The 23,187-nt window shown below is 42.5% G+C and overlaps 1 protein-coding gene across 2 annotated transcripts in view; it reads right to left on the bottom strand.

Moving 5' to 3' along the window:
• The window catches only part of ITGA6 (integrin subunit alpha 6), a 69,039-nt gene that overhangs the window by 28,548 nt on the left and 17,304 nt on the right, over positions 1-23,187 (bottom strand). For both annotated transcript variants that reach the window (XM_054562638.1, XM_054562639.1), the window contains exons 2-9: positions 10,646-10,770; positions 9,094-9,173; positions 7,708-7,963; positions 5,953-6,084; positions 2,542-2,752; positions 1,656-1,849; positions 1,431-1,519; positions 653-771 (exon numbers count right to left, since the gene is read on the bottom strand). In XM_054562638.1, coding sequence (XP_054418613.1) covers positions 653-771; positions 1,431-1,519; positions 1,656-1,849; positions 2,542-2,752; positions 5,953-6,084; positions 7,708-7,963; positions 9,094-9,173; positions 10,646-10,770 — 1,206 coding nt within the window. The remainder of the gene's footprint in view (positions 1-652; positions 772-1,430; positions 1,520-1,655; positions 1,850-2,541; positions 2,753-5,952; positions 6,085-7,707; positions 7,964-9,093; positions 9,174-10,645; positions 10,771-23,187) is intronic.

Raw genomic sequence — 23,187 nt, 5'->3', positions numbered from 1 at the left:
AACTAAAGATAGGTTATCTGCTACAAAAGACCTGATTACCAAATCTTGGTACAGGAAGTCAAGTCTTCTTGAAACCTGAGGGCTAAACCTCAAACCAGAACTAGAAGTTCAAACTGCTTTTTGATGAAAACTTTGTTGAAATAGTTTAATATGATACACTCATCTACCTTTTAACAATGTTGAATATTTTAAGGTCAATACCTACGTAATCAGAGAGAAACGGGTATAAAGGTAGTGTTAGAGAACCACAGATAAAACACAGGGTGGCTGCTTTCACCTGGGAGGGCACAGTCTACAACACCACGCCCCACTGTGACAGCTCCGAAGGTCAAGGTTTCCAGGACTGATATATTGCATATTACGATGAACACAAACCACTACTGATAGAACTCTTCTTTCCCCCATGCTCGCTCTTTTCCCAATCACATACACATGTTCATTTAGTTACCAACTGTGACCTAACTTTTTCTCAGTTAGCTCAAAATTAGCAAGATTTTACCAAGTAGGTTTTTATTACATTGCTATATGACTTGTAAGAGAAGAATCTTCAAAGTTGTACAAACTTTTGTCTTTCGAAGTACAGGCATTACAAATTTCAATTCGAAAGGTCAAAATTTTAGTGTAACCAAATTACTGAACATGCTTAACACACCTGAAAACAGTTACTGAGTCTGAGAGGGAGCCAACGGCAACATCAGGGTAGGAATTTCTGTCAAGGTCCATATTTCCAGCAATTGAATATCCAAAGAAACGCGAATTACCCTCGAGAACCTGAAAGGAACAGGCCATCAGAACAGACAAGGGCCACCAGGATGAGCCTCTGAGGCACACTTTGAAAAAGACACAAGTTTCTTTTAAGAGTTCACTTATAAATAAATTATATTCAATTATAAGGAAATCATAAATAAGTACATACATGACACAATACTTCATACATTTCATAAAAGTCACCTGATTTACAATGTATCTCAAAGAATAAGAGAGAATTTTTGATGTGCTTGTTTACAGTATTATATTAAGTCAATCAGGATATTTCAAACCAAGCCTCTCTAAATGCCTTATCCTCCAGAAAATTACAATCATCTCTTTGGTTTGCCCAGTTTCATCTCTATTTAGTATGCTACTAAAGAAAATATATCACATTTCCATCTATGTATACTGTCAGTGTACAATGGTCTTTTCCTTTGGATTACTTTGATTTCTAACTTATCAAAGATATTTTACAATTAAAACAAGTCATTGCATTTATATCTTCTTCCAAGCTATCTTCAATACATTTTAAAACACAAAATTCATACTATTGTAGATTTGTGAAATAAAACACGATTAGTGAGTGGAAAATTCACTTAAATCTAAATATTCTATTACAAGACAGACAAAAAGCTGAGACACCACCCCTCCCATTCTAGAAATCCAGGTTATTTGGTTACCTGTGTTGGTTTGGTATTTATTCCGTTCGCAGATCCATGATAGATAAAAACTTTTCCATTTTCATCATAGGGAGCTCCAACTGCAATATCTATTGATAACATCACATTTTAACATTACATCTTTAAAACATTTTAATACAATGTTTTAAAGTAAGTTGCCATAAGTACTCGTCAATCACATAATCTATCTATAAATCATAACCATTTCACAATCTATTATTCTACCTGGGTAGCCATCTTGATTAATATCGCCAATATTTTTGACGGCAATGCCAAACATAGAATCTTTGGTTCCATTAAGACGAACTGGCTTGACATTTTTCCATCTGCCTTGCTGGTTAATGTAGACATACACCGCACCTCCAACTTCTCCACCTCTATCGAAATACTGTGGGGCTCCAATAACTATGTCTTGCCACCTAAAAACATAAGGAGGGGAAGAACTGTGAACCATTAACTGAAACAGTGAGCTCAGGAGAAGAGCACCAGCCCAGTTACTAAGGACACAAAAGAGGAAAGAAAGGGCCTCATATCTGAAATTTACGTCTCATTAATTAAAAGACTTTTTAAAACCAAAGAAAAATTATGGAGGGTAAGAACTTGAAGCCAGTTCCCCTAGTTAGATCTATAGCACAGAGAGACTCCCTGGCAAGATTCCCTGCCCCTCCGCCGGCCCCTCCAGACCCCAACTGGCACCACCAGACACAGAACTATGTATTGAGTTTGTCACCAATCCCTACTTTCAACAGGACATCCTGGATGTTCCAACAGCCCCTCCTGGATGTTCTAACAGCCCCTTAAGAAACCACAGAGCAGAACCACATAGGTGTCATTTTTTTAGTTAATTTTCCCAATTTTAATTGTTACAGGCCCATTCCCAAGACACAAGTGAAAACTAAAAACTGGAAAAGCTGTAACCCTACACCCCAGGGAGGATAATGACTGTCTACTGCCAAAAGGTAAGTGATAAAGACAGGATAGGATGGTAAAAATCTGGCCACAAAAATACTTTGAATCAACTAACCTGAAAGGATAGCCCTTCTCAAGACCTACAGAAGCCAAAGCAGCAATGATTCCTTTACAAATGTAAAATAACCTAAGAGGCTCTTACCCATCTTTGTTAAGGTCCACCACTGCCACATCGTAGCCAAATGAAGAAGCCAGACCTTCTCCCTCAAATATGTGCTCAGGGACAAGATGTGCAGACTTCATTTCTCTTTTTAGCAAAACCACAGCTCCACTGTGATTGGCTCTCGGAGCACCAGATACAAAAGTGATGTCATCTTTAGACATAATCCCTTTCCCCGAGTCCAAAGAAAAGCCTAGAAAAACAAAATACAGTTCACACCAACTCTGCTTTTTAGGAGGTACCAAACACCAGTAACTCCATCACTATCTTTTCCTTCTGCTTCCCACTCCACTCCCGACCCTCCCCACCAGCTCTCACATGTATGACATGAAAGAGGCACTGAGCAAAGTAGAGATAAGACACAAGCAAGTGGTTGACTATTTCACTGCTTGCTATGGAAATATATTAGGACTTAAAGAAAAGAACCTATGCTATTCAGCACCTGTGTGACTTGAATCATGATGCATTATAAGAATCAGTTCAAACCTTATTTTAATACGAGGACTTCTGTTAATAGATCAAACTAGATACTGAATTACCATAGTAAACTTACATCATATACACAGAGATACACCCTGATGTAGCATAATTGAGTGCATGCTGTATGGTTCTGCTATAATAAACGGTTAGTAACATCCATACTCATCAGTCTCCTTGGTAATCAGGCAAGCACAAATGCTAACATCATTGATATTCCACAGAGAGCATTTCATTATTTTGAACCAACTTAGTTCGCAGACACAAACATGCAAACAAAACCATGATTGATGAGATACAGCATTTGAGAACCTATGTAAACAATAGAGGTGAGCAAGTTGTCATCTTCATCAGTTACATATTTGTTAGGAGGGGGTAGAAAATACCTAATCACAGAGCATCAGACAGGATGTCAGATTGCAAATACAAGATTTAATTGGGAGCAAATATAACTGCCCATATCAAGACCATTCACGTTAAACAAATATTCCGACAGAAAGGCAAGGCAGATGCAGAATAGTATTTCCACATAAGTCCACCCTTTTTATTGGGTTTTGTTTACGGGAAGTTTCACCCCTACTGTTGCAGTTCTCAAAGTGTGAAGTGAGTCGAAAAATAGGATGAGCTGCAAGTTTAGAATAGACCAACATAATCGAATCCAGCTCTGAAAACCATCTGGCAGCAGGGCCCCCACCCCGGCATGCTTTTCATGTGTGCTTCACTTGAAATGAAATGGAAAATAAAAAGATTTATGCTCTGTATGGATCAAAAAAAATTTTTAAATGACCATGACCAAGACAATTTATTTGTCATCTCAGAGGTCACAAACCTAGGTAGCTATTCATCATCACATCAGGGGCCGTGTGGGGCTGCTCCCTGGGAGGCTGTGTTTTATAAACAAACTGATCAGGATTTGTATAGGAAACGCTGGTCAAAAACAGCAGGCCTGTTCACATGCAAGGGACAGGAGAGATTGAAGAAAAAGCAATTATGCTCGGTAAGAGGCACTATGGCGACCACCGTTCTCGCTGGATGATGAGGCCACATCTGGCCAGCCACTTTCTTTGCCAGCTTCCAGAACCTCAGGCAGAACGTTTTATCCCCAAAACCCACCGATTTTGCGAAATGACAGATGCATGGATGGCATGGACAACTAAAATGTAACAATACAAACTTGACTTATTTCCTAGGCACCCACTTTGGAGGAAATCCATTCTTAAAAACAGCAAATGTATTTCACATCTAAATGTTCCAATAGCAATGAAGTTTATAAAATCCATGTGCCTCTATCATAAAGACCAAAGGGTTAGTTTCTTTCTTTTTTTTTTTTTTTTTTAAGATTTTAACTATTTATTTTTAGAAAGAGGGGAAGATAGGGAGAAAAAGAGGGAGAGAAACATCAGTGTGAGGAAGAAGCATAGATTGGCTGCTCTCGTAACCCAAGCATGTGCCCTAACAGGGAACTGAACCGGTGACCTTTTGCTTTGAGGGATGATGCCCAGTCAACTGAGCCACACCAGTGAGGGTAAAGTGTTGGTTTCTTGCCATAAACTTACCCCTAAAATTAAATGTTTCTCACCATAAACTTACCCCTAAATAATGCACTTGAAGAGAGGTTGTGTGTTAAAGTATATTCAAATAAAATATTGGTTTGTTGATAAAATTTACCTTGAAAAACCATATTTAATAATTAAGACTGAAAACTGCTTGGCCCTGTGTCCCCTTCATGTTCTGCCAAGCCATTCAGACACCCAGCAAGAAGGACAATAATACTTAAATTTATAGTATTGTTGGGAAGATCAAATGAGACCTGTAAAGCATTAAGTAGGTGCTTGACAACTGGCAAGTATAACTTTTCTCTTCCCTCGTCTATGCCCCGACATCAAGGTTTTAGTATTGGGGAGCGAGGTGTCTGAAAAGTTTTTTTAATTAACAGTACTGTTCATACATACCTATAAAATTAGAACAATTTATTTAATTTTATTTTTCAATTACAGTGGACATTTAGATCAATTTTTAAGAATATGTTTAACACATTCAGAATTATCCTTATATTCTATCTTTTTCCTTTTTCCTTTTCACTCATTGTTCCAGTGATATCTTTAGCAGAGGGGGACTTTCCTTTTTTAAAAAATAGGCTACTATTTGGGTTTAGGAGATTTTTTACATTTTTTTCCAAGAAATGCACAGCAATTATTCTTTATGTCACCTCATACCAAGAATTAAAGCTTTTAAAAGCCTTTGTGTAATTACCATAATGCACATGAATAATTTAGGACACCCATTAGTAATGCAAACAAGCCTAAGGAGTTAGGGAATGGGCACTTAGACGGAATCTGGGAGTCCGCCCAGCGGCTTCCGCGGGCCTGCTCAGCCTCGGCGGCAAAGCCCTCGTGCCACCCGCCAGAGGCCCGTGACACGAGGGCCCGGCCCAGAAGCAGGGCCAGCGCTCGGAGGAAGGCAATCACAGAGGAGGGCCGTGGGGGTCCCGACTTGCCACTTAAGAGTAACTTCGTAAATGTGGCTCTTCGGAGTATCTCCGAAAGGAGGCACTGAAGGGAGAGGGAAGGCAGCTCAGCTGCCTAACCCCCATGCACTTTTTTCACGGCTGCTCGAACAGCCTGTTTCAGGTTACGCAGGCCGGCATTCGGAGACAGACATCCACGCAGGGGACAGACGAGTTCAGGAGACAGGTTTGCTCCCCACTTGAGGGAGCCCAGGCCAGAAGGGAGAGACCCCGAGCATCAGTCAGATTACCTCGGAATCACAAAGGCCTAAATCAAATTCCAGTAAAGGCAGCCACAGGCCCCCAGGCTCCACCCCAGCTACTCTCAGCCTCCAAGTCCAAGGTCTTGTGAGGGCAGAGCGCCCCAGGGGGTCTGAAGAGGCAGGTGTGCCACCTACTCTGGTTCCTACCTAGATAACTGTTAGCAGGAACAGGAACTAGACTCTCATCATGGTCTGTCTCTCCACCAACTTCATAAGGCCCATCTTCAAAGATGTTCATGTCAAAAAAAGTGTTATTCTTTTGCTCTACACGAACAATCCCTAAAAGAATGAAATGGTAGAAAAGAACAACAAAAACATGAAGATGAAACAAAATAAAACAGGTGGTTCCTAATAAAACATTCCTGGTTTTATCACTAAGTACACCAAGAGAAGTTTGGAGGAAGAAGATGCAGAAAAAAAAAAAAAAAAAGATGACTTTTGAGGTGTTAACATGAGTTAAAAAATTATGTTTGTGTAAATTTTTATATCAAAGAAAGTTGTTCTAGTAACAAAAAAACATGCATTTTCATGAATTACCTTTACAATGCCATGCAACTAGATGAAATAGAATGTTTACTTAGTTAACTATATCTACAGAACACAATTTTTCTAAAGTGATATGAACGTGATACTTTGCATTTTCTATAATCCAAAATCAATTTGCCTTCTTCCCTGTAGTGTAACAATTAGTATTTTGATGAGTTCTTCACTTTAACCAAGACTTTATCTTTTAAAATTTTTCATAAAAAAGATTTTATATACTAAGCCCACTATGTGACTTTTTTTAAGTGTTAACCTTTTAAGTCAGGGTTTATAAAGTAGAGAAGACATGTTTCCCATAAATCAAAACATACATAATTGGTGGGTGTTTTTATTGCTTTGTTTTACTATGTATGGCATCTATTCTTGCTAAAACTATTTCTAAATTCAAGTATTTCATAAATACCAGTAAGTGGAAGATTCGACGGGCGGTGAGGAGACCTAAGACTTGGACTCCTGGAAGGTGCTGTGGGTGACACACCCAGAGGAATTTAAACAGGAATTTAATTACGTGGAAATTTCTGAATAGAAAAGGAAAAATTTTCCCTAAGTTCTTCCTGACTAGTGAAAATATCATAACAGAGGATTTATTTTAATAAATTTCTCCAAAAAAGTCTTATTTCCAAATCAGATGTATTTCTCTTCAGTAAGCACTCAAGATAGGTTCATTGTTCTTTATAATGTAGAGGCTTCCCACACCTGGCTGATGTCCTCAGAGAAGTGAAGCTTTCATTACAGGAGCGACCAGAGTCATCCAGTCGAAAACCATGGGCCATTCTCCCTGCCTCTTCCCAATGTCTCCTTTTACTACATCACAATGATAATCAAACAATACCTTTAAACAACTTTTCTGCAAGTTATCTGAAATGATCATCTCAGAATTCCCTGATTTGTCATTTACCCTTCTGACTCTATCACCGAAACACAGTCTTTTAAGATGGCACATAATTGAAGAAATGTCCGTCCTAATATACTATTATTTGTACCTGACAGACAGTACTCAATCCTTATCAGTTTTCAAGTCACTACCTTAAAATTAAAACTTTCACCTTCATGAAACAGGCAAATGTAAAACAGTAAAACTAATAATGTCAATTATTATACTCTTACAGGGAAAAAGTTAACTACCTGTATTAGTATAAATTGATGGTAGAGGGGAAAAAGAAATCCCGAAGTGTACAGCATTATTTGTTTTTTATAAGTTACGTAATTCAGAGATTTTAATATCCTACACTACTTCTATAATATAGAAGTACCGTATAACACATTTTGTTTTAATTTAAAATGTAACAAATCACTGTGCATGTAATAGAAATTATGCAGTCATTCTAATCTCTATTTTTATAAATACACATGTCATACCTTTCCAGTTATAAGTGCCAGGGGCTCCAAATACAATGTAATGGAAGTCTTTAGTAAAAGTAGCTGCTACACCTTGCTGGCAAGAACCAAATTTTTCATGGCCTCTCAGTCGGCCATCACAAAAACTCCAGTCTCCTCCATCCATCTCGTCTTCAATCCTGAGATTCTGACTCAGGACATAACACCTTCCAAAGATGTCTCGGGATTCCTGCTTCGTATTAACATGTTGTCTTTTTTCGTATCGATGAGCACATGTCTGCAAACAGATCGAATAAAGTAGCCCACTCATGTCTACAAACTTGATGTTGTTCATTACAAATTAATACAATTATCAATAACAAAGAGGATGTTAAATGTGTCCTCATCCTGGGACTGGATCCAAAACCAGGAAATATTCCCCAAAGTGTCACTAAGAAGACTATTATCTAGCCTACAGAAACTACAGGGTTTCTGTTTTATTTTCACCCAGAAAATGCTCCAATCCAAATACTCCACAGGTAATTTATTTATAACTTACCTGTCACATAAACTATGGAAATATCTTATTTCATTTTCTTAATTTAACTGGCTCAGTAGCTATATAAATCTGCACATCAGTATGTTTGTGGAAATAACACGTTCCAGAAGAGAAATCATTCTGGGCATATTTTCATAAGGATCAGGCAAACATAGCTAAAATAGACATTTTCCTTTTATGCACACTATTTCCCTATAACCCTAAATCCTAGTTGATACTCTAAACTCTGAGATCAAGTTTATTCTATTCGATATAAGGCAGGGAGAATTACACTGCTGGGAGACATGAAATAGTCTCGCTAGTTTTACAGGGTATTCAAGGCTATACTCCAAGTGACACAGGCTGAAAACACTTCACCATATCCAGGTCAGCTTCCCATAAGATAGCCCTTAAAAAGCAAAATGCAATGTTCATTACAATTCTCATTTTTCTCGAAATTCTATACACCTTTGTTACAGCAACCAGATTTTGAAGGGAGACGCAGAAAAATCATCAAAACCCAGCCTGGGGGCACTTCCAAGGCCGTCCGGCATAAGCCATCTAAAGACCCTCTCGTTCTCGTTACCACTTCTATTTGAGGAAGCTCAGAATAAATAATTCAGAGCTTTAAATGATCTGACCTTATTTTCCATGACCATTCCCTTATTTTTCTATACCTCACCTATAAAAGCTACATAGTTCCTGGGATCATGTCTAGCTTTGTTTTGCTCCTTTTGTTTTAAGACCATCTAGAGTCTGAGATACTCAGTAGACGTGGTTTTTCAGTAAGTTCTTTGAATTTGAATGTTCTAAGGAAAAGCATGGTTGTGTTCACTGCTATCAGCCCGGCGCCTGGACACTGTGGAATGGACACGCTTCTCTACACTTACCACAACTTTGCCCCCCGGACCTTGGCTCTGGACAGTGACCCCCATCCACTGATCTTCCTTGCTTTCCGATGAAGGGTCAGCTGTGGAAAGCGACACAGGTTACATATACATAGTTAGGACTTCAAAGTGACTGAAACAGGCAATCAACCAAGAGAGGAACAAACATACAAGAAATGGTTTCTAAACGCCTTGGCTCCAAGTGTAATTACTTAGTAAACTCAGTTACTCAATCCAGAAAATTACTTCTCATCTTAAGAAAATGGATAGGTGATTGTTGGTAAAAATAGTCATAAAACTCTTTACATAAAATACATAGCTCTACCAGGTGGCCCCTTCACTCTCTCTGACACCCACAGCCCCGAGTACAGGAAGGTATTTGAAAATTTAAGACTAAGGGTGGGTCCTCCAACATATGACCCTTAAAGCAATAATGTCAAAATCCAGCTTCCAAACTCCACCTGCCATCCACACTAACAACAACTGGTCACTTCTCTACGTACTCCCAAATTTGTTATACAACTCTTCTCTTCTTTACTGGACATATGAAGACAAGACCTCAGATTCATTTTATACCTTTCTACAACGACAAAAGAAAAAAGGAATATACTTCTTTTTACCCCTTCTCCCCACCCTGCAAAGAGAGAGAAACCACAAATACCACCATGTGCTCATTTCAGTATCAATTTGAACCTACTGTATGACTTTATATCCAAAATTTTTGCCCTTCCTGAATGAGAGACGTGGCAGGCACAATTTTTAATCTTGAATCGTTACAAAACTATGAAAACTAAACAACTTCAAGTGAGAGAAGGGAAATATCAGAGTGTTAAGTAAGGAGCCAATATGTCTAGGTTACCCATGGGTTTTTCTTTATAGGTCATGCCATTATAAGTTTCCCATAATTAGCATGTAATATTTTCTAATCTGTAAAAAACAATAAAAAGTCATTTCTAAAAGATGAAACATAAAAATAAAGCATGAATCTGGAAATATACTTAGACCAAGTATATCAAATCAGGTCTGGTTGGAGCTTCTCAGTACCTTAATTCTGCCCAACATACAATCCTCACAAAACAAGCCTCTATCTAAAACAGTAGGGCAAAATCTATCTATTTTGGTAAGCTGTCATTTCAGAGAGATCTGAAATTTAAAATTGACTTTCTCCCAAATATTTTAAGATCAAGTAAGACCTTCCAGCTGCTATGTACAAGATGTGCCCATTCAATTTTCTTCCCTGCTCTGAACTCAGTTTTTCAACAGCCTCCTGTAGAACTTCAACACGTCACTAGGTGGCAGCATCAATACACCGTATCAGCTTAGGAAGCAGCGTTAGGAAGGGCAGCAACACTGTGCATCAGAACGTAATTTAGAAAGTAGTGTTCAGGACAGACAAAACAAACAAACAAACAAACAAAAAACAGTTGGTGCTGCTGCAATTAAAAGGGGCCTGCTCTCCAAGAATGAATGCTTGTACTTCCTTTCCTCATGGAAGGGACAAGTGGTATATATGAGCTGGCCAAGTGAACAACTGAGTGAGTGCAGAAGAACACACCATCGTTATCAAAATCAATCCGCGTGCAAGGGCGGGGAGAGGTGATGTCGCAGCTGTACAAGCCTCCGGTTCTGTTGGCCCTCTGCCGTGGAAGGGCAACCGCCCGAGGGGCCCCCACGAGCAACCTGTGGACAAAACAGAGAATTTGGAGGTGTGAATTTAATATGCATTTGTGGGTCAGAACCAAGAGATGCTGAGATTCTTCTTTGTCAAGGAGTCCATTCTGGTAATTCTCTGCCAGCTTAGGCAGCAAGGGGGAGCAAAGGTAGGGTCCTGTGACTGCAACACACACACAGCCACACAACTACTACCTAACTCAAGCCCAAGGAGAGGGGTTGCTGATACCAGGCAAAAAGTATGCCCGTCTCTCATAATAGCAGCAGCTCTCTCCCAAGTATGATTCTGGTGTTTTAAAAGACACTTTTCATAGAACATGACCCCTACACCTAAGCCAAGGACATCATATGGAACTCAACAGACAAAACCAACAGTGGAAGGACACATTAAACTTATCAAGTGACAGTATGTCAATTTTTAATACTGTCCCTTCTTGAGATATCTTTCAAAGGTAATTTCGATTCTCCCCTAGATTTCAGCTTCTATATTGTTTAAGTTAGTTAAATAAGGAGGCCATTAGACCGATGGGGCGCTAACGGCATGGCGGCCCGCATGAGCAAAAAATATCTAAGCTTGTAAATGTCTCAAGGTTACAAAATCAAACCCTAAGGACAACTAATGACAAACAGGCAACAAGGCTTTAAACTATAGCTGATCAAATAATTTCCTTTCTTTGCTTCCTTGCTTTGTCTGTGTAAGTCTTTCCACTGGCTCCTGTTGGTGGAGCACTCTTAACCGCTTCCAGTTTGGCAATTTAAATCAATGTTTGCTCAAATAAACTCGTAAAAATTTTTAATATGCCTCAGTTTTTCTTTTAACAATACTGATTTAGAACCTAACCTTTGCCCATGATAAAACTTGATGAAATTTTTCGCTTTCGCAGCCTGGGCCCCTTTCACCTTCGATTCTTACTTCTTGGCACTCTTACCTCTGACAAACTCTTCCACTATCATCAAATCAGCCTTGCACAAGGGGTTCGGAGAGGGTCTAGGTAGTGCCGCTTAAGTACTAGGCATCACAATATTCTTCTTTCCTCCCCTATTACCTCTTATAAGGGGGGCCCCCAACCCAAACACACAATCCTTAGCATCTCACTATCTCACAGCCAGGAAGGACCTTTGCTGACCTATCATCTATCTGCTGAGCTCCTCAGCTAATGCTCCTTACTCCTCCTCAGTTTTACAATTTGGGATCTGGCTGACTGGCAGAACAAATAGGAAAAGAAACAAAGAGAAAGAACACACCTGGCTGGACAGAGAGAAATGAGGCTGGAGCTTGGGAAAAGAAGAGAGAAAACCAATAGGAACAAACAGCAAACTCCCCCAAACAGGAAATAAGCCACCCCTGCCTTTGAAATCTACAAATCTCAGATGCAAAAGAAAAAAGCAAACCCCACAAACCAAACACTCCCTACTGCCTCTGTCTCTGCTATGATCCAACTAAGGTTTTGTTTTATTTTTTTTAATCAATGCCATGCAGTGGTGGGTGCAACAGGAAGAAAATGCACTCAGAAAACACAGAGGGAACCAGACACTGGCCAGGGAGAGCCAGTGAAGCAAAGTCCTACAGACTGGGTGAGGTTTGGCTCATGTGGGGACCCACATTCCTAACACCGTCCCTCCTCCCAGACCCCTGGCTGGTGGCACAGTGAGACTGCATTTGAAGGGACAAAGCAAATCACACCAAGGTACAGAACTATAACTGAGACGGAACAGGACCAAGGCGGGGTAGGCAAGGCCAAGGGCCACCGGGGCCTCCACTGAGCCGCCTACACCTATTCCATTATCGCCCACGATCCCATGTGATCCCATGAACTCCGACAAACAGCTGAAAGGTGAACGGGCGTCCACTGTGAGCAAACAAGTTCAGTCACCTGGCAGATAGGGGGCTGGGACCCTCCCTGTCCCAGGTTCTGGGGGGAATAAGCAAGGTGTGGGGAGCAGAATCACAGGGTCACAGGGCATGAGCCCTGGAAGGACCAGAGACGGTGTCCAGCCTCTAACTTTACAGATGCGAAAACTGAGACCTATGGAAGAAGGGTAATTACTCGGCCCTACGATCTCACTAGTTGGTAGCCAGGACATAAATTGCTTTGGAAGAATGTTTTCTCTGTTCTTTTAAAATGCTTCCTAGGAAACAAAACTCGGGATTTTAGGCCATTTACACCATAGCTGAGAGGGCAAGACCTACACAGATGAAACACTGAAACAAGCACTGCTCTGCATGTTAAGACTGAATTCCGAAAGGCTGAAGGCAGGCAGAGTCAAAAGCATGCCTGCAGTGGGGAGGGGTGAAGATCGCGGAAGAGATTTCCTGTAAAAGTAACCAGCTCCGACCGGAAGGCTCTAAGGAGCAGCCTGGAGTTCCAAGGTTATTACTGTGTGTCTCTCTGACCACCTCCTTTCCCCCTTGTCCACACCCAAGGAGGCTGGCAAGCTACCTAGGGCAGGTACAGGGCTTGCTCTTTCCTGTTTAATGTATTCTCTCATTCCTTCTCTTATTCATTCCACTAACATTCAAGAGCCTCCTAAGATGAATAAAGACTCGCCCTCTCCCCCCACCAAACCATCCCTTGGGGAGCCAGATCCCAAGGGACAGGTAGAGGAAATGCTGAGCGCGGGCCAGAGGGGCCGCCAAAGCCAGGCTGCGAGGAAGGGTATCACCCGGAAACAGCAGTGGAGCTGGAGAGGGCCAGGTGAGGAGCGCGGTGCGTGCAAGGCTGAGAGGGAAGAGTCAGAGGAACAGGAGGGGCGGGAATCGGTGTGACGCAGCAAGACGGGGATGGGGGTGGACAGCCCGGTACGGGTACAGGTCAGAGGTGCGAGCCAGCGAGCCCCACCCTTCTGCTGCCTGTTGTGCCCTGCAGGGACAGGTGCGTCTACCTACGTATCTTGTGGTTAAAAAGCTGCAGAAATCGCTCCATTTCAGGAGCGGCACTACCTCCAGCCTTTTGTCTCCAGGCTGTGTCCTGGGGTTCCTCCCTCCTTGGCACCTCCATCCTCCACTCGGTCCCCCTCCCTTCCTTCCCCTCGGTGGCTAAGGTGGGCCTTTAACATACACGACAAACAGAAGGCACTTAAATCCACTTTGCTGGCTGTTTATAAGGGCTGTGGCAACAAAATTTCACATGTGCTGAGAGTGCCAAGCACTTGTAGTTCAAGAAGAGTCCCCGCTTTACTTGTGGCCACTGCAGATGACAGCAGACCCAGCAGGGTGGAAGCGCAGGAAGGCGAGGGTCCCGTGCAGCCTCCCTCGGGCTCTGCCTGCACGTGTTCCCAGCACCACCCTTCCATCCGGGTCCCTGGACAGCTGGCACGGGGAGCCCACCTTGGGATCTGTCCCCCCAGGGATGGAGGAAGGCGGGGCTGCTCTGTGGCCTCAGGCAGCCCGAAGAGGAGGCAGCCCGAGGGGGAGTCCCTGGGACCACACATACAGGAAAGTCAGAAAAACAATGATGGGGAGGGGGTGAAATTAAGTCGGATAAAAATCGGGACTCATGGAAAAGGTAGGGATAGCACCTTGATGGGAGAACAGAGTCACCCCGACCAAACTCAGCAATTAGCAGGTGTCTTAATCCTCAAGGTAAAGCTGCCCTTTCTGGTTCAGGAAATAAGCAAGCTCTTAATTCTACTTAGAACCAGCCTTAATCACAGGCAGGCACAGCCCATTAGCTGAGGCTACGTCTGGCATAGACCAGTTGGTCAATGGCACCGGCCCTGGTGCAACCCTTCTACTTCCCAATCCGAGTCCTTCAGGACCTGGGCGTTGGTCTAAGCCATTGGGAACCCTGCCAGCTCCTGAGCTAGCAGGGCCACAGCTCCAGGAGGGGTGGTCTGCATCCTGGGGATCCCTCAGGCCACGGCAAAACCGAGTTTCTGCTCCAATCCCAGCTTTCTGTCCTGTGCCCCGCATGCTCTTTGATGCTGGATTCGGTGTGAGCGGCAGCAGTCACTCCCTGGGCACCACCAGGACAATCCCCACAGCGGCTCCGAGCACCCGGCAGCAGCTGCCTGGGCTGTTCAGCTCATTTTCTCTGAAGGAGCAGCAACAGCAGCTGCTCTTGTGACTGACCCCCCCCCCCCCCCCGGACGTATGAAGGAATTCAGAGCTATAGTAACAACTCACAGGCAGAGTGACAGGGACTAAGGGATATAAATGATGGCCTCCGAAGGGAAGTGGGGGAGATTAACAGCACAGGGTCTCAGCAGCCTATTTCCATATCAGATCCAAAAGGAAAACTGCATCAAGGAAGGGTAAGAATTTGGGTTTGAACTAAGATTGTTTTAGACACCAAAAGGAATAGGCAAAATTATTTCCCGAATTGCTTTCCCCACGGCCAGTGGACAATCGCCTCTACTGTTTTAAAACCATAGTGACATAAAAACCACCTGGGGATTCCAGCACATAGAAAGCCTACACTTAGTATGTAAGACAAAACTCAGGAAGGGTAAAATTTGAAACAGTAAAGCACAATGTAAAAGGCTAACGACCAATGACACAAGCAAGACAGTAACTGTGGATGTTGTATAAATTCAGGTCTTTGAGTCCAGATCAGAATTCTTGACACAAAGATTCGGGACCGCGTTCATACAAGGTTATTTCAAACTTCTTCAAATAAGCCACACTCCTATTTCCTATAGTCAAGTTCTCACCCAATTAATATACTTTTACGTAACTACTTCAAACAAAAGTCTTAAAACATTGTGGGGGGGTACTTTTCAGACTCCGAGGACAATAGCTTTGCTTCATTGTTTTTGGCAATAATTCATTTCCTCAAGGATTACAGATTCTGCCTCCAGCCATGCAACTTTGTCTCAGGAAATGTGAAATATTGCTCCATTGGAACAAGGACACTATTATTGCTTAATTTAAAACAGCCTTTTTAGTTTGTCCAAATTAAGCCTTAAAAAATTAGAAGATGGCATTACGATTTCAACTGTCACCTCTACATTTAACCCATCTTCACACTCAGTTTTTAATTTTTGTTAAATAAATACAAATCAAAAAGAATTTATGGTGGAAAGAAACAGATTCCTAACTCCATAACTCTAAGACATTATGTTTATACATTTATTTACTTCTTAATTTACCAGCTTCAAGCAATAATTGTTGACCCCGGAATATGAAAAGAACTAAACCACTTGTCGCCTATGTTTAATAACTATATTACTATAGTTCTTCTGCTTGCTCCCTTTGAGATTTAAATAGTGCATGTTAACCTCTAGGTTCCCTTCATCGACTTCCAATATAATCTCCCCGTTTCCCGCCGGCGAGATGACACCATCAGCACTCTGCCTTTTTCTCCCAACTCTCCTCTTGGTTTCTCCAAGACCAGCCATCCATTAGCTCTACTTCTACATTATTATCAGAGCCATTGCCACTTATATTTTGTCTTCTAACCACAATTTGGTCATCTGCACTTTCATGTAACCAGGTAAGTATTATCCAGTGCTGAACCAAACTGCATTGAAATTATACTCTCTCTATCCGAGACCAGAATCAGAAGCTCTTGACCTCAGAGGAAACTGCTCCAAGCATCAAGGTCAGACTTTTCTTACAGTCTATCGATTGCTTGGCACACTGCACATTTGGACCGTGACTTTTGCTTTTCTTGGCATTCCTCATTGCCCTTCCTTTACCTTACATTGTTTACTCTAGCCTCAATCTCTCTAAGCTCCCAATCATACCGGCATTGAATCAGGATTTCTTCTTTGTTCAGGTTTCCTTCTCGGAGCCCTTGGCCATCCTGCCACGGCACAGGTTGTTCCCTAGGCCTGCCGTTCGGGGCCATCCAGGGTGTCCCTTCCTGCCCTCCTGGGCTCATCTGCTTTGACCTGGGATCCCACAATTTCCTCTTATTTGAATTATTTTCTTAGATACCATCCTGAGGAACCCTATATGAAAAGTAAACTGAGTCCCTGCTTAGACAAAAAATGTCATTATTCTACTCTCACCAGCTTAATACTTTGGGTACAGGACACCAGGTTGAAAAACATTTTCTTTGGAATTTTGATGTTACTTCTGTAACTTATTCTAGTATCCAGCATTGTCAATAAAAATTCTGATGCAAGTCTAATTTTCTTTGAGGGTGACGTTAGGCTCTCCACTCTATCCCAGGTGCTGAACAGCACAACGGACGGTATGTGAGTGAACCTTTGTTCGCTTACTACGCACTGTGTGGCCCCTTTCAATCTATAGACTTGGTACATTAATTTCCAGGAAACTCTTACCATGCATCAATCACTTCCCTAATTCCATTTTCTTCGGACATCCTGGATTAATCTACCTTCTCTCTCACTTTCCCTCCCTCTCTGTGGTTCTGAGATTTTTCAACTTTATTTTCTAGTACTTCTAATTGAAAATAAAATTTTAAACTCAATAAAATTTAAAATTTCAGCACTTATAACCTCTAAAACAAAAATCTTTTTGTTTTAATTGTGCCTTTTACATGATGCACCCTATTCTTATTTTGCAAATTTAATTTCTCAAAATTCTGAGTATTTTACCTAGGAGTCCCTGCCCTACCTTCTACCCTCCCGCTCTTCCCCATTCCCCCAGTTCTCATTCTGTTCCTGGATTATCTGTTTCTTCCAGAATTTCTGTTGGTTACTTTAGTCATCCCTTTTATGCTGCTAGCTCCCATCATGTGCCTGATAATCTTTGGGTGTCCTGCTGGCTGTTGTATGAAAGGCCCACTTCTGGGTTGCTCTCACCCAGAGCAGGAATTCTGAAAGGAGCCTGGGGCAGGGCCTGCTGCTGGCAGTTTTCACTTCAGGCTCAGTGGGTCGGGAGCTGGTGTCAGAATGCAAACCACTCAAATACTAGGCGAGGGGGACTTCGTTCTTGGGGTGCCAGCAGTCACTCTAGAAGCCCTGGCCTTTTTTTAAAACAATGTCATCACTGCCTCCCTTACCTACTTCTACAAGAATCCATACTTTTTTTGAGTTAGAACAGATTTGAGCTTTGTAAAACATGCACATGTCAACATTTCCATCCCTCTCTCCTTGCCCCCAAAAAAGTGTTATGGGGTTTTGTTTTGCTTTTGGTCAGAGGGTTACATACCAGCAGCCTACACACTCTGTCATGCTGGTAGGTGATGGTGTCACGCGGCACCCGCGGTCCTACAGACCCTCAGAGTTGCAGAGCCACGCCTCATTCCCTGTCTCTGCCTCACGGACGCTTCCCAGGGTGGTCGCAGGGCAGAGCACCCCGGTCCGGCCCTTCCTTTCTCAGCCCCCACGTGATTGTGGTTCCTTCCTTTGTCAAGGTCACAAACCAGATCGCATCTGTGTTCTGCCTTTTAGTAATCTCTCAGCCATTACAGTGCCCTGAGGAACCTGGAGGGAAGTATGCCTAGAATGCCACCTGAAACCACAAGTCAAAGTCCATCAGTTCTTGATGAAATCAGGTTTCTGTCACAGCCTAGTTCCCCTGCAGTTTGAAGGTGAATATCTTCCTCCCAACTGTTACCACATCTCTTTATCAACATTGCCACCGCTCATATTATACCAGGTGCAGACCCACACATAAGACTTCTCTCGTGGAAAAAAAATTTTTTTGAAAGGTAGGGTTTGGTTTTGTTTTTTGGCCAATTTGTATATTTCTGTTTTATAATGATGAAACAGCTGATTGACAACATTTGATCATTTATATAAAAATTTAAAATAACCTCAACATGTGTGGCTCAGTTGGTTGGGCGTCATCCCACAAGGCAAAAGGCCATTAGTTCAATTCTCGGTCAGGGCACATGCCTGGGTTGCAGGTTCGGTCCCAATGGGGTGTGTGCAAGAGTTAACTGATTGATATTTCTTTCACACATCAATGTTTCTCTGCCTCTCTCACTCCCTCCCCCTCTCTCTAAAAATGAAATCTTTTTTAAAAATTTAAAATAACATTATATTAAGCATTTATTTTAAAATAGTTTTATTCATATTCCATCAAGTAATTTTATTCCAACTTCATGTTTCTTCGACATTACTTTCTAAAAGCAATGTCTAAGCCAGTTTTCCTCCAGAGCACTTCCAGGACACTAAAGTTTATAACAACGTCTAAGACTTGCAGTCAAATGCTAAATGGATTATTACTAAATGGAGGCAAGGCAATCTAGCTTACTTCTTTAAATCAGTTTATTCTATTTAAAATATTTCAGAGGCCCTGGCCGGGTAGCTCAGTTGGTAGAGCATCGTCCCGACACACCAAGGTTGTGAGTTCAACCTCTGGTCAGGCCCATATAAGCATCCAGTGAGTGCATGCATAAGTGGAACAAAACACTTGATGTTTCTCTTGCTCCCTCTCTTCTCTCTCTCTAAAAATCAATGAAATAAAATATTTAAAAACCAAATTTAACCTCTATCAGCATCTACAATTACAACTGATTAAGGCTGTTTTAGGTTACTGTGTTTGTAACCAACAGCTTTGCTGTTCAAAATAAAGTAATCAAGAGGGCAGCTGTCATGAGAATGATTTTATAAAGGCTCATACAGAGGGTAGAATACTTGGGGTGGAAATAAATCTTGCCTTTTATTCGAGGGTATAAAGAAAACAGCTCTTTTAGGAAAGACCCCAAGTCAGAGAACATTGTGCTTTGGACAGACATCTTGGAAAAGGCCCCTGGGTCACCCCTTCTCTCCCTCTGGAAGGTCTAGGCCCGTTGACACAAAGGCCACTTTGTCCTGAGCCATTTTTGGTCATCAGACTATCCACAAAGCACAAGGTGGCTCCCGCTTCCAGCCCTGAGCTGGGCTGACCGTGCATCCCAACTGCCCCCAGGACAGCCCTGCTTCACACCTGCTGTCCCGGGCCCCCTCACATCCTCAAGAAATGCCCCTTTGGAAGACAAATTACACAGCCACCTCAGCCTCAGGTACAAAGCTGGCCCCGGAACGTGGCTGATGCAGCAGGTTGGGTTTAGTAACACCCTGCCTGAATTTCAACGTGTGTGGTTGGATTTGGCCATGGTGTCACAGGCACTGACTGGTGAGCCATTTTGGTCTGGAGGCCCTGTGATCCGTCTCCACGAGATCAGGCTACCCCAGGGCAGCCTGTCTGGTCGTCAGAGCCCCACTGGCTTTACAAGAGCCTCCTCTCCCCCCACCAGGTGACTCTCCAGTTGTCCCCAGGCAGAAGCAATGTCCCTCCTCTGGATGGAGAGGGAAGTGCCTGCTTTCCACGGGGCAGTGGTCCACAGGGAGTGCCCATAGCCTTTCCCCATCCCCCGGCACCAGCAGCAACCCTGGTACCCTGGCTAGATTGCTGAGGAGTGTGTCCTTTACACCCCCCCCCCCCCCTGTGGTTATCCTTCCCTTCCTGCTCCACCTGGGAAAGAGGAGGCATTAAAACTTGTTTGTGCTTTTATCCAAACCTCTCTGCCTGTGTGAAATTCCTCTCAGGGGGGAGAGGGCCTGCTTCTCTCTCCTCTGGAACTAGAAAAATCAGTCAACCATCAGATTAACACCCATGTTAGGTTTTAAAACCACCCTCAGCCCCCAAATAAACAAAGTTACAAAGTGACTATTTTCCTTATTTTGGCGATTGCTCATTTAGAGATTGAAAGAACACCCGCGAATTTGCACCCATTAGCACTGAGCTGTGCGTTAGCAAATATCATGGAGCCCTGGCGCCCCCTGCGCAGATCTGCTGCCCACCGAGCCCCACTGGTCCCCGATTTCCTGGAGGAGCTCGAGGAGCCCAGCTTGATCTCATCTGAGCCCCTAATTTCAGGGCAATAAGGATGAGAGTTCACAAAGGACCTGCCCAGGTCAGAGTCAATTACACAACCGGCATTTATGACCTTAATAATCAAACAATTAACCACGAAGAACTAGAAGGTGGGGAGGGAGGGAAGATGGACCAGGAAACTGACTACATTCCACCTCTTTGTGAATCAAACTCTAAAACCCTATTCCATGGTCTCGTTTGAGAGAACTCCCCAGAATGTCAAATTCCTCCACAGTCTTAGCGGTACGTTTAAGCACCAGGGACTCCTCTTCGCTGTAACCCTAGGGAGATATTCCTCATGCAGCCCAATATTCTTTTTTACAAGAAAGGCGGCAAACCTGAGTAGTGAGCAAACTATGACACTCTATAATTACAAAGTCCTTCACATACGCTTTTACTCAGCTATGTCTCAGCAACTTAGAGACGAAGAAACCAAGGCTCAGACGTTACCTGATGTGGGTAGGACTTCAAGCACAACACCTTTCCCCCATGCCACACCCTTCCCCCTACAGCTGGGAGCCCTCCCTCCGCCACCTGGCCACCCCAGCCCACCACCATGAGTTGCCCCAACTCCCTCCCTTTCAAGGCCTTCTACGCATGCAAAGGCCTTGGTGCCTTAGCGCACGGTGTCTCCTGCCATCCTGCCCCCGCCCTATGAAAGCTCCCCTCACCAACAATTTCCAAACCGCAGCTCCAGGCTTTACATGTTAATTTGCCTTTAAGACCCTGCACTCACCTTTCACTTTTCCCAAAGTAAACTTGCCTGGACAAGGGTTTCTCCCAGCTCCACCTGATCGGGCTTTAGGCTCTTTGAGGGCAGGAAACTGGTTCTATTTTTTTATAACCTTAAGGCTGCTTGGCCAACAAAATCCAAAAAAATCCTATTTAACTATAAGAACTGGCAGATCCAGTTGGGCAAGTATGAGCTACAATTCACAGTGGAACAAATATATTCACCTCTTAGGCTTGAGTTTTCGTATTTACACAGAAACTTGATTAGAAGGCTGAGGCTCCCTTTTCTCTATGAACTATAATCTCACTTTCAAAAGACTAGATTTCTAACAACCTTCCAAGAAATCACATAATAAAAAATATATCCCTTACCTGTAAATTAAGGCAAACAGCCTGTTATTGTTAGCAACGCACTGGCAGCTATCGCCTCCCGTGCCCTTACCTGAGGTGCTCCGCTTAGGTTTATTTGGAAGTGGATGCTACTACCACCACCATTTCACAAAGGAAGGTTCAGAGAGGACAAGAAACGTGCCCAAGGTGACCCAGATAAGTGACGAAGTAGGAGCTACGCCTTGCACTCTCTGATCTTGCCCTAAACCACAGAACCCACAATCTTCTTCCTGCTTGATTGGAAAAAATACATCATTAAAGCACTCTGAACCTACCCATCTTTTTTAAAAAAAGAGTATAAGAATGTGGTTGGTTATAAACTAGAACTACTACCAAGTGCTTTGCAATCCATGCCACAGGGGCCCAAATACCTATTGCCTTTATCTGTATCAAAAGCCAAGAAAATTTAGTCCCGGCCTTTCTACAATTTCACAAGAAAAACATGTCTCCCTGGAGAAACATGCTGGAACTAAATCCAGGTTCCAGTGGCTCTGAAACTCCTCTGACGCTGGAGCCTGAGGGTTCTAGCTCTTCTCTGACTTGGTGTACTTTATTATAGGTGTGTCTCTGACCAAGAACAAGGGAGCTCACGCAATAAAGGAACACCCAAAGCAGAATGTGCTTTATTATCCTCGACATTCAGCTCCTCCAGTTCAGAAATCTCTACCATCTACTAGGGGGAAAAAAAAATAGATGTGAAATCACAGCATCAATTTCCCCCATTTAAATGAAATACCAGCAAGGATGGTCAGGATCAGCAAAATGGAGAAGTGAGTAAGGATAGAATTCTAGTCCGGTCAACAATTTTTGGTGTGACCTTGATTCAACACTTGCTTCTAATTTCCCAACAATAAGGATTTAAATAATCTCAAGGAACGAATATCAGTAACACCCAACAAGGTAAAATTACAATAGACACTGGCCTACATTTAAATATTACAATAGACACTGGCCTACATTTAAAATGGCCAAGAACTGTACAATTACATACAAATATATAAAGTACAGGCATATAAATATATAACCAGCTCATTTTAAGAATAAAATTATTAGCTGAAAAGGGCTGACCAAGCAATTCACACCAGTAAGACATCCGTCAGCTATAATTAGAACACATTCATCAACTACAGTGAGAAAAGGAAAAATGGAAATCTCAAAGAAACTGTTTTTTCAGTTTTACAAAGCAGCTGCCAGACCTTGTCAAATGTGACATTTGGTCACTTCCTGTCCTTTTGAATTGTCAGGTACCTGACTTTCCCTGTGTCAAATTACACTTGTCCTCCTAGTGAACCATCTTTTCAAGGAACCAAATCTAAGAGCTTCTATGAATTAGACCATGAGCCCACCTCCCATCCTTTGACCTTCACACAGTGCTTGACACAGCAGATGCTTCATGAATTTCTATTTCATAATCTACCAACACATTTAACAATTTTAAATTCAAGTATGTTGTTATGAAGCACGATTTTATATGCCAAGTGTACCAAGAGTGCTAACTCTTTTTTCAAAATGACATTAAATGATTTATAAAAGTGACTTTGGAATTCCCATCATTTTTTAGTAAAATATTTCCAAAAACTTAACAA

The sequence above is a fragment of the Pteronotus mesoamericanus genome, unplaced genomic scaffold, assembly GCF_021234165.1.
Source record: "Pteronotus mesoamericanus isolate MK-2021 breed Mesoamerican mustached bat unplaced genomic scaffold, CSHL_Meso_final scaffold_651, whole genome shotgun sequence".
Lineage (NCBI taxonomy): Eukaryota > Metazoa > Chordata > Mammalia > Chiroptera > Mormoopidae > Pteronotus > Pteronotus mesoamericanus.
Note: the sequence above shows the minus strand (reverse complement) of the source record. Positions and strands in the feature narration are given on the sequence as shown.